Raw genomic sequence first — 15,230 nt, 5'->3', positions numbered from 1 at the left:
GCCTTTGTTGGGCACCAATGCACCTTCTCTTTGTAGAAGACTACGTTGTTGTTCTGGATAACAGTCTTAGTAATTGGGTCTGACACGTGATATCCAAACTTGGCATCATGGCTATATACCAACAAAAATGCAATTTCTCGACTTCAGATCGAGTTCAATGCACAAATCTTTAGGCATGTGGACACAAGCTTGACAACCAAACATTGTACTAGAATCGTGCTCATTCCAGTTGTGCATCACGCGAGTAATTGGGTCTGACACGTGATATCCAAACTTGGCATCATGGCTATATACCAACAAAAATGCAATTTCTCGACTTCAGATCGAGTTCAATGCACAAATCTTTAGGCATGTGGACACAAGCTTGACAACCAAACATTGTACTAGAATCGTGCTCATTCCAGTTGTGCATTCCAGTTGTGCATCATGGCTATATACCAACAAAAATGCAATTTCTCGACTTCAGATCGAGTTCAATGCACAAATCTTTAGGCATGTGGACACAAGCTTGACAACCAAACATTGTACTAGAATCGTGCTCATTCCAGTTGTGCATCACGCGAGTGATGACTCCAGCAAGAATAACTATTGTCAGATCCTTGCTTTCTGTTCTCATCCATGTTGGTCTCAACATATACCCGAAATCATAAACACGAATGCACTCATTCGCCCACTTCAGCCTCAACACAAATGACAACAAATCAACCTTAATTGATTGTAACTGTAACTCTCAATTGTTCAGATAAACCTTAAATTGATTGCTTTTGCGAATGTCGTTAAGTGTTCAATTTTTCAAATCAACCTCAACAAATTATAAGAATGATTGATCAATGTATTATTAAGAAGCCAAATAAGAATAATCTGAGCTAACTTTAGTGGTAGGTAGCCACTTCAAGGTCATGGGTTCAATTCTTCATTTCTTTGTTACACCAAATATCACTCACTCTTCACCTCTCCTTCTCTCTCTAATACAAAAATATGTGGTCATGGTTTCTGGGCAGTTTCTGCTTCCTCCTCCTCCTCCTTCTTCTTCTTCTTCTTCTGCCCAACAGTCCTCAGAATCAGCAGAGAAGAAAATGGCCCTATCTCTCATGTCTTGCACACGTCCACCTCTCTCCATGTAAGTACTCTGTTTTTGCTCTCATGCTTCTTGTTTGTATCTCTGTTTAGAGTTTAGGGGTTTTGCTCTGAAAGAATGGAAAGTAACATGATCCCATTCAATTTGAATTCCTTACGATAATGCCCGTTATATTTTGAGCTGCTTCCATCTTCCGCCCTTTTCTTCATTGTTCTTTTGTATGGATTTTCATGCCATTTATTGTATATAGCCATGAATCATGAATCCTTGTAATTTTATCTTGGCCATTCACACCATTCTCGTCTCTTACACGCTTCTTCTAAACATTACTTTTTGTAAAAAGGAAGTTATTATGTTCTACATTGAGCTGATTCCAAGAAGAATACAAGTGATGCTAGCTAAACCCTCATGTTGGTCTATCTATCCTTGAACATGTCTCAAAACACTAAAGAATGTAAATATACATACATCCAATCTCAGAATACCAATAATCTGATCTAAGCTATTCACGAATGCTAATTGTGGGCATTTGCTGAGCTCAAAACACTCAAGAATGTAAATATACACACATCCAATCTCAGAGTACCAATAATCTGATCTAAGCTATTCACTAATGCTAATTGTGGCCATTTGCTGAGCTCATGTTGAGATCCACCTATGAACATGCCTCGAAATAGTATATAGATGAAGTTTCAATCCGTCCCAAAATGCCTATTGTCTCCATTACTTAATGGTATATTTTCCATTTCTGCTTTAATGAGAGATGCATATATACATTGATTCAATAAACTTTGATCTCAATCATTGAGACTTCAATGATGGATTGTCTGTAGTTCCAGCAGCTTGATTTTTATCTTTACTAGCACTGAGCACCTTTACAAACACCGAGCAGAGTTTCCGTTTGATGTTAATCTCAGGAATTCCTTTGTTAAAAGGAAGATTGGAGAACTATTAGATTCTTATTGATCAGAGAAATCTTTCGGCAGTGTCCTTAGATTTTTCGCCACTATTGTGAATGTGCCCCTCCATCTTTCCAAAAGAAACCGTTATGCAGGAAATCTTTATGTCCACATAATTGTTGAAAATATGTTTTTCTTATTTGATAATGGGAACTTATCTCATATTTATGTCTTGAATCAATTTCCTTTACTTAACATTCTTGAGTATAAATGTTTGATTTATATATGGAGAGATGGTTAAGTGATTCCTAGATCTCTTCATATATGGACTTCCTTGAGAAGCTCATTGCATATGAGATGATGTAATCAACCAGTCTATAGTTCCAAGATTGCTGTAGGTAGCCACCACAGAAGTTGGAATTTGAATATAAGAAGGTTGAGACTTGTTGATTGGACATCAGAGTGAACAAAATGTTCATTTAGATATATAACACTCAAGACTTGTTGATTATACAACTACTGCAAGCATATGATACACTCGTAAAATTATTTCTTTGGTATGATATTACTCAACGTGAGCACTTTTTTGGAGTTCTCCTTTTCTATTTTGTCTTCAAGCATTTCGTGAGTATTTAGAGTCTTATCAACAATTAATACAATATATTTTCTTTACAGACACCAGCCACATACTAGTCTCCAAAAAAACCTATTCACCCTCAATGCCACACATGCTTACATGGAAGTTCCTTCCCTATTCTTAGGTTTGTTCATGCTGGTTGCATATAAGTATGGTTGCTAATTTGATGTGTTCACTCCGTTTTTGCATCAGCTTGTAGCATTGAAGGTCCGATATTTTCTTTGAGTTATTGCAGATGTACGATTGAATCTAAGCGTTAGCAGACGTGGATTCGACACTTCCTGGAGAACTTCGTTTGGTGCTTTTGACATAGGTATAGATAACAATTATAATCCCTTCTTGTTAAGTAACACCTACAGTTGACACTTTTTTTGGCTCCAATTTTTGCTATGACTAGAACATTTCTGGAACAACTAATGCATTACGCCTAAAGCAAAATTTCATAAATATTGACACATTTCTCCTTTCTCTTTTTATTCCACAGGCTCAAATAAACACAGCTCTCATGTGGTCGTACACCTCTGGGATGCATTAAGATCGGGGTCTGTAATATCTTTCTATCTATCTATTATTTCCTTCTTCCTCTTCCCCAACTTCTAAAATTCAATAACATAGACCTTATATGAGATGCTCAATGAAGCTTTAAGCAATATTCTTGGGTCCTTTCCCTTCTCCATTTAATGGGAATAAAATATAAAGACTGTAATGGACAAAGTTATCTAAGCATAACGAACTTTACAGACTTTTAGTATTGATAATATGCACTGTATGCATTAAGACATTTTCTTTAAAGACTTGCAGCTTTATAAAACAGCCTTCTCCTGCAGTTGTGGATCCAGTTGATGATGAGATACTTGATGAGGAGCCAATTGAGGATGAAAAAGTTGTGATTGTTGAGAAGGTTCAGCAAGATGGTATAAAGGAGAAGATAGTTTTCTCATCTAATGGTGTTGTTGATGTTGCAGAATTGGAGGCCCTATGCCTGAAGGTAAAATTCATCATTTACTAGTTTCTTAACCAAAATTTGGTTCTACTACTGTTACAATGGAAATAGTTTCTAATCTATTGAGATGCCAACACTGTGCTACTAACTAACTAAAAAGGAAATTCTATTTATGTATAGAAGTTATGATATAGACAATGGATTAAAGTAAATAAAGATGCCATTTGTGCTAATGACATGGATATCTTTGCCCTGCACTTATTTCTACATGTAATATGTAAGGCTTTCCAAATTGACCTGCGCACATTTTAAATGTGTTGTGAAAGGATGAGCCATGTGTGATATACAGAGTATTCAATGTTCATGCATTATTCAAAAAAACCACCGCTAGCAGAGATCATTCAATGGTGCTTTTTCTTTAAGTGTTGGTTAGCATTTGTCAAATATGTTTTTTGATCACTGGATAAAGGGGTTTATTGCAAGAACAATAATGTTTTGAGTTAAATGAATGCATGGTGGAAATTTATACATGCCACTGTTACTATTGCAGGTAGGTTGGCCAAGGAGGCCTCCATCGAAAGTTCAAACCGCGCTGAAAAATAGTTTTATGGTGTCATCATTGCATTTGTTAAGGGAATTTCCAGCGGAAGGTAAAAGACTCATCCTTTAGATTGCCACATCATTAGATTAAGGTCTCAATCAACCAGTCATTAAATATGATAAAGAGGTTGCAAGTTGTTTACTGCTTTTAAAGATCATTAAATTGCATGATTCAAGGAAGAGATCAAAACAATGAAAAAATTTCCCCTGATATCCAAGCTTAGGTAGCACATTTTTGCACTAGTTGTTTTGCACATTTTTAAGCTCAGAATTAAGAGCTTGATGGTCTTGTTGAACCAGATGGGGGTGCAATAGAGACAAAGCAAGAATTAATTGGCATGGCCCGTGCTACCTCCGATCATGTGTTCAATGCAACCATATGGGATGTTCTAGTGGATCCACGTTATCAAGTATAGCTTAGAAATTTACTTTTTCCCTGGTTATATATATGTGGTGATTTTGATTTTGGTATATGTTTAATTTATGGCTTTATTCTTGATATAGGGACAAGGTCTGGGAAAAGTACTTGTTGAACAAATGGTGAGGGCATTGTTAAGAAGGAACATTGGCAACATCACTCTGTTCGCTGATTCTAAAGGTATGTTGCTGCTGAGTTTGTTCAGATAAGGTCAAGTTTTAGTTTTCTGCCTACATGAAGCTCATTGTTCTCTCTCTCTTTCTCTCTCTCTCTCTCTCTCTCTCATATATATATATATATATATTCACACACACACATGCATATCATGATACAGCTAACTATTTTAGTTTCTCCATTTCTCTCATTCAATAAAATAAAAAATAGGACTTTTTATTTTTGCACCAGTGATTGATTTCTACAAAAACCTCGGATTCGAAGCAGATCCTCAAGGAATAAAAGGCATGTTTTGGTATCCAAGGTTTTGAGAGACACTCTTTATTTTTGTACAAATATTTGTATCTGACCACACTAATTTGTGCAAGCAATCATTTGTAAATTTTGGCGTTTACATAATCTTCATTTGCACCCATTCTGTCCACTAACAAGCACTAGTATCATGATTGAAAATCAAAGAAAGTAGTAGAAATGCTTTTAAACACTATATAAAACCCCATTATAGATTCTGTTTCTTTTCCTCGAGGGTTTTCAGAAGCATGCATTTCATGATGGTTTTCTCTATAGAGCTTGTTCCTTGTAATCTCATGGGAAAAACCATGATATCCAGTCTTTAACATGGTGCATTGTGCAGACTTATGCTTTTGCATTGGATAAACCCGCCAATAAAACTTTTGCCCGTATGTTGATATGAATACCATCATCATCATCACATGACTTCTTTGCCCATATAGCTAAAATACCACTTTGCTGGTTACTAGTGATTGGATCTATCAGAAGCATTAAGGCATCTCTTTCCTAACACATAACATAAATAGTATAACCTTATGAAATTATCAAAATAAACACATAATACATGTATTATTACTGCATATATATGTATATGTTTAGGCAAAACAACCTATTCTATCTAGAAGCAATAATGTATTTTAATAAGTAAGCCTTATACACTGAGCATGCCACTCACCTGGACACATGAGATTTTCTGTATTATTGACCAATACACACCTTATAGGCCTTGAATCACTTTGTCCTAAAACATCTTATTGCTCATAATTTATATATAGAATACACATGAGTCATAGCAATCCATCAACGTATCATATGTTATTAACTACTTTAAAAGTAGTTGCTTAAGCATATTAATTTACAGTCAATCCACATGCATTTCTTTCAAGAAGAATTTCCACGTATTTTAATTATTCATATCATTCTACACTTAATCAACTTGCTGGTATTTATTAACTACATTTCTCCAACGCCTTTCTTTTTAATTTGCCCAAGTTCCAAGAGTTTTGTAACAAGATCCCTACATTTATTCACCAATGAACGATGCTCCAACTTCACCTTTTCATCAAAAATGAGTTCTTGTAAGACACAGTATTAAGTTTCAATATGGTTGGTCCACCCATATAGGAGCTTTTGTTTCAAACTGTCAATCTCTAATCTATAGATGATGTTCTTGTTGAATAGACTTTTAATGAGGAATTTGTTTCAAATAAACCATTTCTTTTCCCTAAACAACATCGCCCTAGTAAATGAATGCATTCAATTGAAACAATAGGTATAAGATCACACTTTTTATATGGTTACAACAAATGCACATCACAAGTCCACAATTCTTTATCATCGTAATTTTAATCTCGTAGACTAGGATCATAAGTTGATCCCACCTGGGATTGAACCTAGAGTCTTTGGTTTTGAAGACCAATGCCTCATCCATTAGGCCATAAGATCTTTGATTTTTCATCTTAAAAACACACATGAACATATAGGAACTATTATTTCTCATCACATTTTTATCCATCACATTTTTAATAGGATCTCTTGTTTTTCATATTACCATTATATTACTCTTCATTTTACGGAGGTGAACTTCAAAGGATTTATTGGATAAACGCATGTGATAATATGTAATCCATAGAGAAGCATGACCATAAAGATGACCTTTAACAAGAGCTCTTGGTTCAAACCGTCAATCTCTAATCTATAGATAATGTTCTTGTCTCATCATACCAACAACTAGATTCTTCCACTCATACGTCACTTTGCATGTTTGAATCTTGAATATTATACTCTAATCAAATCAGAAGTACTAGATATGCAACTATTTAATGGTGGTATTCATCTAGATTACCTCAAACAAATTTCTAATATTTAAACGACATCATCCTACCTGATGACCACATTCAAATACACCTCATACAACAACTAGGTGCCATCAAATCCTTGCCTCTACTAACTTGTACTCAAACGAGACCAAATCAAGGCACGATGAGCCCAAGCAAGAAAGCAGTTGTTAATATGTTCCAGGGACAAACGATTTCCAATCTATAGATAACGTCATCCCAGTTGATGATTACGTTCAAACACGTAATATTAGACCTTCCACATAAATGTATTTATTGTGCAACATTACTCAATGCTTCACCATCATTGTATTGCTAACCTCCCAACGGGGAACCTAATCTAAATCGATCCTACGAGGGATTGAACCTAGAATCTCTGGTTCCGTAGACTAGCGCCTTATCCATTGGGCCATAGGATCTTTGGTTTTTTGTTTAAAATTATACTTCATTTATGGATCTAATTCAAATGCAAGAACAAGATTCGATAAAATCCTTGTGCAAGCATGTCGAATAGACTTTTAATGAGGAATTTGTGTCAAATAAACCATTTCCTTTCCCTAAATAACATTGTCCTCGTAAATGAATGCCTTCAACCAAAACAATAGAGATATCAAATCACACTTTCTAGACAATTGCAATGAATGTGCATCATGAGTTCATGATTCTTGATTGTCATAATTTTGATCTCGTAGACTAGGATCATGTCTCTAAACCAATCTTACTAGGGGTCGAACCTTGAATCTTTGGTTTCAAATACCAACAACTTATTAATTAGGCCATAGGATCTTTGGTTCTATCAACAACGAATTTTCCAAAATTAACCAAACAATGTGACTCAATGAAAAGTGGATAGATAATAATGACAAATAGGATATATTTAAAGAATAGACCAAGATTATCATGGTGCAACTATAACACCTCTGCAACAAACAATGAGTCGAAGAACCAAATTAGAAAACACAAACAAGAAATACTCTAACCAAACCCCAACAAGGATAATAAATAATGACATTGTTATATCAAATTAAATCATAACTACTCTTAGTGAGTGTTCCCTCTCCAACTTCATTTGAATCATAATTATCTCAATGCTTGACTCCCTCCTCTTGGAGAGTTACCTATGGAAAATTAACAAGAACAAATCGTCAAACAAATGTAGGTATTGTCCAATGCTTATGGTTCAATGCTCAACTTTCTAGTGACGCAAGAGATGGGACCCATACCAATCCCATCTTGAGACATTGTCTCAACACTTCTATGGTTCTATCTCTTCCTCTTTAGTGGAAAAGGTCATGCCTTATTTCCTACATGGCATTCAAACTAACTTCTCTATCTCTTCCTCACATCAAAACCATAAAATTGAGAGAACCCAGTGTTCGACCCTTGCTATGGGCTAGGTCAAATCTCATAGAGATGATGTAAGGGACAAGAGAATGTTCCTACTCTTCATTTCATATGCCTTCTCTTTCTCGTAAGTGCATGTGCTCAATCATCGATCTACTCTCATTGCTTCTCATAAGTGCATCCAATAACTTGATTGCATCTTTTTATTTTGCTTTGAGTTCACACTTTTGGCACAGTTTCTTTGAGCTTCTTCCTCCAATACAACATAACCTTACACTCAACATCAACTCTTTCACATAATTTGACAGCATGTCTACATTTGCAATATTACGAAGGATGTCTTTGCCCTCAATCATACTGAATAGGTACTTATACAATCAACTCTGAACAAAGGGGGTTGAAATTTAGGTGAAAGTTTGATGAGATCAATCTTTCAAGAATTGGACACCACCCCAAAATGCCACACTTTATATCACAAAGTGAGGAGATTGATGTAAAACAACACTGCAAACGAGACCCAATAATGGTGAGAAACGAGAGATACATCTTCACAAGTAAAATTGCCAAATATGGCCGAGTCCGACAACATTTCGAGAGCCATTCAATGAATGGAAAGACATTAAGGATTGATGATTATCATCTTTCAAACATTTCATATCAGTATGTTATTCCAATATGAATCACCATACATTCCACTCAAATAAACATCGGGTATTGATATTGAGATTGGATTTCAAAAAAGAAAACTGCATCGAATGCATGCGCCTTTATACAGATCAAAAGCCAACTGATTGCCAGCCCTTCTTTTCCAGTGCCAATCTTAGAGCCTGCAACGAATGAGGGGTTTTAATGTCAGTCACACCAAAAGCCGTTAACAAAACAATAGGGATTGATTCAGTGAGTGAAAGGTAGATAAATACCCTTATTCGCTTTCGATTGATATCAAAATCTGTCTTTCCAATGCGTGAGGCAGAACGGTATTCAACTAATGACCGATTCCCTGGGGGAAACCAGAATTCCACATCGTCTATAAACTGTATAAATACATCACGATTCAGAATAGTGGATTCGAGTTTAAAATTAAAAGAAATATATGAGAAGGCATGGCATTGATAGACTTACCCCGAGCAATGGGCTCTCATATTCTACATACACATAATCATCCCTTTGTTCTACAATCCTGGGAGTGAAATTATCTGGTTTGGTAGACTTGATCTGCCAAAACACATCATTAGGTGTGATTAACTGGTTTGCTTCTTGAAATACATATTACATCCTATTGTTCGCAATATGTAGATAGAGAATTCTACAAATACTGTTAGTTTTACATTATATATATATATATAGATATATATATATTATGAGATTGTAACATTTACCACTTCCAAAAGCTCATTCATTGCTTGTTCTCTAGACACTGGTTTTTTTTTCCCCCGGCCATCCTCTGGGTTGTAAGTCCTACTCTTACAAAGCACAGTGAGAAAAATGAGGATGGTGCTCTTGTCAATCATGAATCTACAATCATTACTACGTTTCATTGTTTTGGATACACACCAAGGTGGCACAAAATGGTTTGGATCGTTCAATTCCTCGGAGGTCGAGATACAATTCGGGGTGGGTGGACAAAGAGCCAATGAAGGAGGATTCTTTTGTACTCCAAGATAGTTGGGCCTTTTACCACTACAAAATGAGAGATAATGCATGAACTTTTATTTCAGTTATAAACTTTATACGGAATTCCTGCTACACCTTCTCACATCCAGGCAAATGGACACTTAACTCAAGAACAATAGCGTAGTCATGCTTTGCGAGAAGAAATTCCCATCACCACACCTAAAGCCTCTTAGATTAACAGGATACAATCTTATTGAGTATAGTAATGTTAGTTAGTTCTATGTCTAATAAAGAAATATGTAAGGAATGTCCTAGATCAAACTTTTATTGAAGCAAAGCAAAGATAAATGGAAAATGCCTCAACTAGGTTCCAAGTTAGGTTAACATGAAGATTAAATAAAAATCCAGGATGCAACCAATAACAGTAGCTCATGAAGAAAAAGTCAACGCAGATACCAGCCATACTTGCATCCTAAAAAGTCACCTTAAAACACCCTAAAACTTGTGAATTTGCATGTTGTCTCGAATACCACATAGATCCACACAAAGCAGGAAACAATACAACTCTCTATCGTATCAAAACAAAGAATATCCATTTATACTTATTCTCTGAAAAGAGAGATTTGATTCCCTTACCTGGGACACTCAGACAAGTTCCAAACAAGTCTTTTCATGCATCATTACATTAATCCCAAAACTTTTAACATTCCACCTTGAAGTGTGCAATCTGATTTTCCATGATCTGGATGTAAATAAATCCACCAAAGACAATGTATCAGACTAGTCATCCACAAGTTGCAAGACCTTCAGTACATTGATCCTCTGGACACATGTATCTAGCCCTCAAGGCACCATTGCAAAATATTCTTGCAAATCTATAAAGAGGTCTGCATTTGCAACATCTATAGTCCTCTACAAAATCTTTTCTTCCATTCCTATAGAAGCTTATTTTTCATAATGCTCTTAATATGAGTATCTTAATTAGTTCAACACACATGGCCCTGAAAAACCTGCTTGAACTTAGCCTGTTTTCTGGCATCCACCATACACAAGGAAGCTCATCAAGATCTAGAAGTTCTTTTCCACATGAAAACATATTGTGACCTGGCCTCCATTGGGCAACCTTATCAACTGAGTTACATCCATTTGGGCTCTCTCTCTCTCCCCCCCTCTCTCTCTTGAACATGAACCTTAAGCAAGTGCCCATGTATTCCAAGATGGTTGAGGATATGTTACAAATGACAAAGATGCCACACTAGAATGCAAATGCGAAGCTTTTAAGAACTTCATTCTCTCATGCACGAACAAATGTTTTTCAACCAACTACACATCTTGGAAATGTACCAATCAATGTAGTTCAAAGAAAAAATAGTTTAAAAAAGAATGTCATGAATCTCGAAAACGCCTTACGATCTTGGATGTAGTTAAGGATAAATAAAATTACCAAAAGCATTTGCATGAGTACAAAAGGCTTATTCAAAGAAAAAGAAGAATATGGGATGTTACTCAACAATTTCTCCAAACGCAAGCGAAAGCGAAATATAAAGGAGAAACGTGTTGAGTTATGGTGACTTAACTCTTCACAACTAATCTATGAATTGTAAGAATTTATATGAGCTATCTCTTACCGAAAAGATGATATGTTACGGTTCTCTGTCATATACGTCTCCCTTCTTTACAATTGAAGATATATGCATAGGACTTAAGAAATTGGCCTCTCAAAAGGTAAGTGATCTTCAATGTATTAAGGTTGAAATGCTCAAATGGACGAGAAAGGAAGCATATGTATGGATAAGCAATATGTTTAATCATGCATTACAACATAGTATGTTGTACGATTGGACTACAAATTGGATCAAACCTTTACAAAAATGTGAAGATATAAATAATGTAAACAACTATCGAACCATCATGGTTGGCTCGCTAATGGCAAAACTATTTGGATGTATAATTGAATCAAAGATAACTGCATGGGCTGAAAAAAATGGTAAGAGAGCTTACAGACAAGTTGGCTTTCGAAAACACCATAGCACCATTGATCACTTTGTCACCCTTCGAGTATTAATGAAGAAAAGTTGCCTTAGAGGTAACGGTTTATATTATTATTTCGTAAACTTCAAGAAAGCTTTTGATATGGTACCTCGTGAGCATCTTTGGAGACGAATGGAAGAACTCGAGCTGCCAAGTGAATATATGCTTGCAATTTCCCGAATATAAGAGAAGGTTATATGTTGTGTGTGTATGAGAGATAGACTTTCCAAATTTTTTGATAGCACTATTAGTATTAAGCAAGGATGCCCTCTCTCACCAACTCTATTTGGTCTATGCATTGATGAATTAAAAGAAATGGTTGTCAAGTTTGTAACGGAAGAATGTGTTAAATAAGTTGTCATTGGGAATGTTGTCATTATGCTTTTGCTATGTACGGTTGATATAGTGCTATTTACAAATACTTTAGGAGATGCACAAAAGCTTATGAAGGCATTGGAAAAAAAATTGCATGCATACTAAATTAAGTGTCAATAACTCTAAACAAAGATTATGCTTGTGAAGTGCCAAAAAAAAGATAAATCATGCATTATGTAAAATAATAAGCCACTTGAATGTCCAGAAAGCTTCAAATATCTTGGCCTTGAAGTTCCTTCAAATCATAGATGGAATGGATGTGTTACACGCCGCATAGAGGCAAAAAAGTGAGCATATTATGCATTTGAGAACACATGCAAACATGGAGATATTAAGCATTGGGTCCTCAAGAAATACCTTTTTGACACTTTGGTGACACCGATGCTTCTTTATGGGGTGGTAGCATCCTTAAATCTACTTAGAAAGAGTTTGAAAATGTCAAAAAACATTTTCTTATAAAGTTTCTACAAGTTAAGAAACAAACACCATACACTCTCTTCCTCCTTAAACGGGTTCACTTCCCATTGAGATCATGGCCATGGAAAGGGTTGCTGAATACATGCTTAAGATTCAAAAAAGTCCCGCATGTTGACTTCTTAAAATTGCATGGGAAGCAAGCAAAAAGATCTAAAAGACACATAAAAGCAAAATTATGTATTTTGGTTAGATGCACGATATAGAAAAATGGTTTGGTAGGTGGGATGCAACACACTTGCTTGATGATGCATCACCAGATTCCTTTGTAAATGAGGCCTTTTTGCAATGCCAATGTATCATGGCATGGGACAAATGTAAAGGCTCTTGCTTCACACATTATACTACACATGTTGCACCTAACTACAAAACCATATTCTTTGCGGCACAAGAAAACCATACACATCGATACATGTTAGAGACCATCCCATTATTTGTCATTCAAACCATTGTGTCCCTGCGACTTAGCTCACATGCATTGTGATGTAAGACGAGGCGTTGGGGCACAAGTGATAAGAGTGGTCGACTATACACACTTTGCCCTAAACAAGTTCGAGAATCTAAGTATCACATTTTGATACAATGCTCTACCTTTGATCATATTCAACCATGCTTTCCACACATCTTTGACCAAGCTCAATCCTTGCACAAATTTCTGTCACAACCACAATGGGCACTCTCAATTGCAACATTCATTGGTAAAGTTCTTCAACATCGAGAGTCGTTACTCACTTTCACATGTATCACGTGAAATGTAATATTATTGGTCTCATAGATCATAGGTTATATTTGACCTCCGAAGACGATAATAGAATCTATCCATATCTCTCACACACTCAAATATATGTTTAGATGGTTTTAGTTTGTGCCTTTATATGTAGGCGCGACAATTGAGGATTTGCTCTATAAGGCCCTTTAAGGTTTACATTCACACCCTTCCATAAGACCTTGTACATATACACCATTACTCATTAATAGTCCTAGTAAAAATTAATATTATTGAAAAAATGGTGGATTCACACTATGCTACACAGAAAATCATTCAGTAAAAGGTGCCAAATGCAGCTTAACTATTAGAACCACCATAGCCATTGGGCATCCAATCAACCACGAGACGATATTGCATAAGATCCTTCTTAAGAAATGCATCAAATGATAAAAATAAGATAATGGAAATTGACCTAATCTAAAACCTAGGAAAAGGTATTCAGTGCCTCTAAATCATTAAAATTGCCATAGATACTTCTATGGCAATAAGTGAATATGTGATCGATCATAAAATTATGTATATAAATTACAGAAACCAATCAATTCCTCTTTTTACCACAAATTAAACACAAAGTGAACTTGACAAAGGTATACTGACCACAAATTCAATACAATGAATACCTGAACTTGACAAAAGCCAGAAGAATGGCAGCACCACTGCTTTGCAGAATGGTTTCTCTGCAGATTAACCAACATTCAATATACAGATCATAGCTATAGCTGATCACATTTTCGAGAGAAACAAAAAACACAATTTGGGAGAGAATTGAATAAGAGAACCGGCTGAATCGATCGCTTGTTTAAACTAATTACCTTCGGCTCGTTTTAGGAGCTGACTTGCTGACATTCTTTCCATCATTCTGTTGTTCGTGATGACATGAAGAAATGGTTACTGTTAAATTTGGTGTGGAAGAAGAAGAAGAAGAGAATGATATGATTCTTAGGGTTTTTCTGTGAGGAGGTAGAGAGATGGTTTGATTGGAGAAGAAGCTGAAAAGATTACAAACGACAACAACAACAAAAAACAGAAGGATTTGAGAGAGACGGGAGGATCGCACTGTGGTTTGTAGAGAAGAGGCAGGGTAATCAGACAGACATAACTCACCTCGACGAAGATGAAGAGAGGGCATGGCGTCCCTCCATCGCTCTGTTCTCTGCTCTGCTCTCCTCTCTGTTCTCTGAGGATTGAATTTGTAGGTTTTTGTTAATTCCCCAAAATACCCCTCTCCATCTGATTTCACTTAATTCCACAAATACCCCTCTCCCCCTGGTTTCCCATAATTCCCCAAATACCCCTCCACAAAAAAGAAAGAGCAGGAATAGCCTCCTCTTCTTTTTTCTTTCTGCTCTCTCGCTACTACGGGTCCTACGTGGCTACTAGTGAATCAATCTATTTTCACTCACACCACCGGCATGAGACACCGGTCTGTTCAAATCTATCCTCTCACCACGTCTTCGATTGCACTGTATGTCTCTTCTCATGAACTACTTTGTCACACAACCCCATCAGTTGCATCGAACTCATGACCTCGCAGTCTCTTAACAGTTCAAACGCGGCCCCGTCCATCTCGAATTTGTCGAAGTCTCCAAAATCGTTTAAACTTATAGCCCATCTCAATTATGGCTTGACTCTACTGAATAACTAAATAAAACTCATCTCAACAAATAGCCTGTTTTGAACCAAAGTGAGGGCGAGAGATTTACCTTCGTGAATAAGGTGTTTTTGTTGTGGCTTGCAAAAGATGT

At 36.1% G+C, this 15,230-nt stretch overlaps 2 protein-coding genes across 2 annotated transcripts; one reads left to right on the top strand and one right to left on the bottom strand.

Annotated features, from left to right (window-relative positions):
* The first annotated feature begins 971 nt into the window (after positions 1-971).
* Positions 972-5,272, top strand: LOC147847625 (histone acetyltransferase TAP1-like). The gene is made up of 9 exons (XM_087338983.1): positions 972-1,120; positions 2,653-2,738; positions 2,850-2,927; positions 3,099-3,156; positions 3,416-3,602; positions 4,108-4,207; positions 4,458-4,567; positions 4,662-4,755; positions 4,981-5,272. Exons 1-9 carry the CDS (start codon positions 987-989, stop codon positions 5,058-5,060), a joined length of 927 nt encoding a protein of 308 aa, XP_087195109.1. The 5' UTR covers positions 972-986; the 3' UTR covers positions 5,061-5,272.
* Positions 5,273-8,822: 3,550 nt separating this feature from the next.
* Positions 8,823-14,669, bottom strand: LOC147847624 (uncharacterized). The gene is made up of 8 exons (XM_087338985.1): positions 14,590-14,669; positions 14,298-14,474; positions 14,106-14,162; positions 9,777-9,902; positions 9,602-9,680; positions 9,345-9,437; positions 9,143-9,256; positions 8,823-9,049 (listed from the first exon to the last, which is right to left on the bottom strand). Exons 1-8 carry the CDS (start codon positions 14,625-14,627, stop codon positions 8,999-9,001), a joined length of 735 nt encoding a protein of 244 aa, XP_087195111.1. The 5' UTR covers positions 14,628-14,669; the 3' UTR covers positions 8,823-8,998.
* Positions 14,670-15,230: the final 561 nt, after the last annotated feature.

Source organism: Azolla caroliniana, unplaced genomic scaffold, assembly GCF_043228905.1.
Source record: "Azolla caroliniana isolate FFs.n. ecotype wild unplaced genomic scaffold, voAzoCaro1.0.p SCAF_808, whole genome shotgun sequence".
NCBI lineage: Eukaryota > Viridiplantae > Streptophyta > Polypodiopsida > Salviniales > Salviniaceae > Azolla > Azolla caroliniana.
Note: the sequence above shows the minus strand (reverse complement) of the source record. Positions and strands in the feature narration are given on the sequence as shown.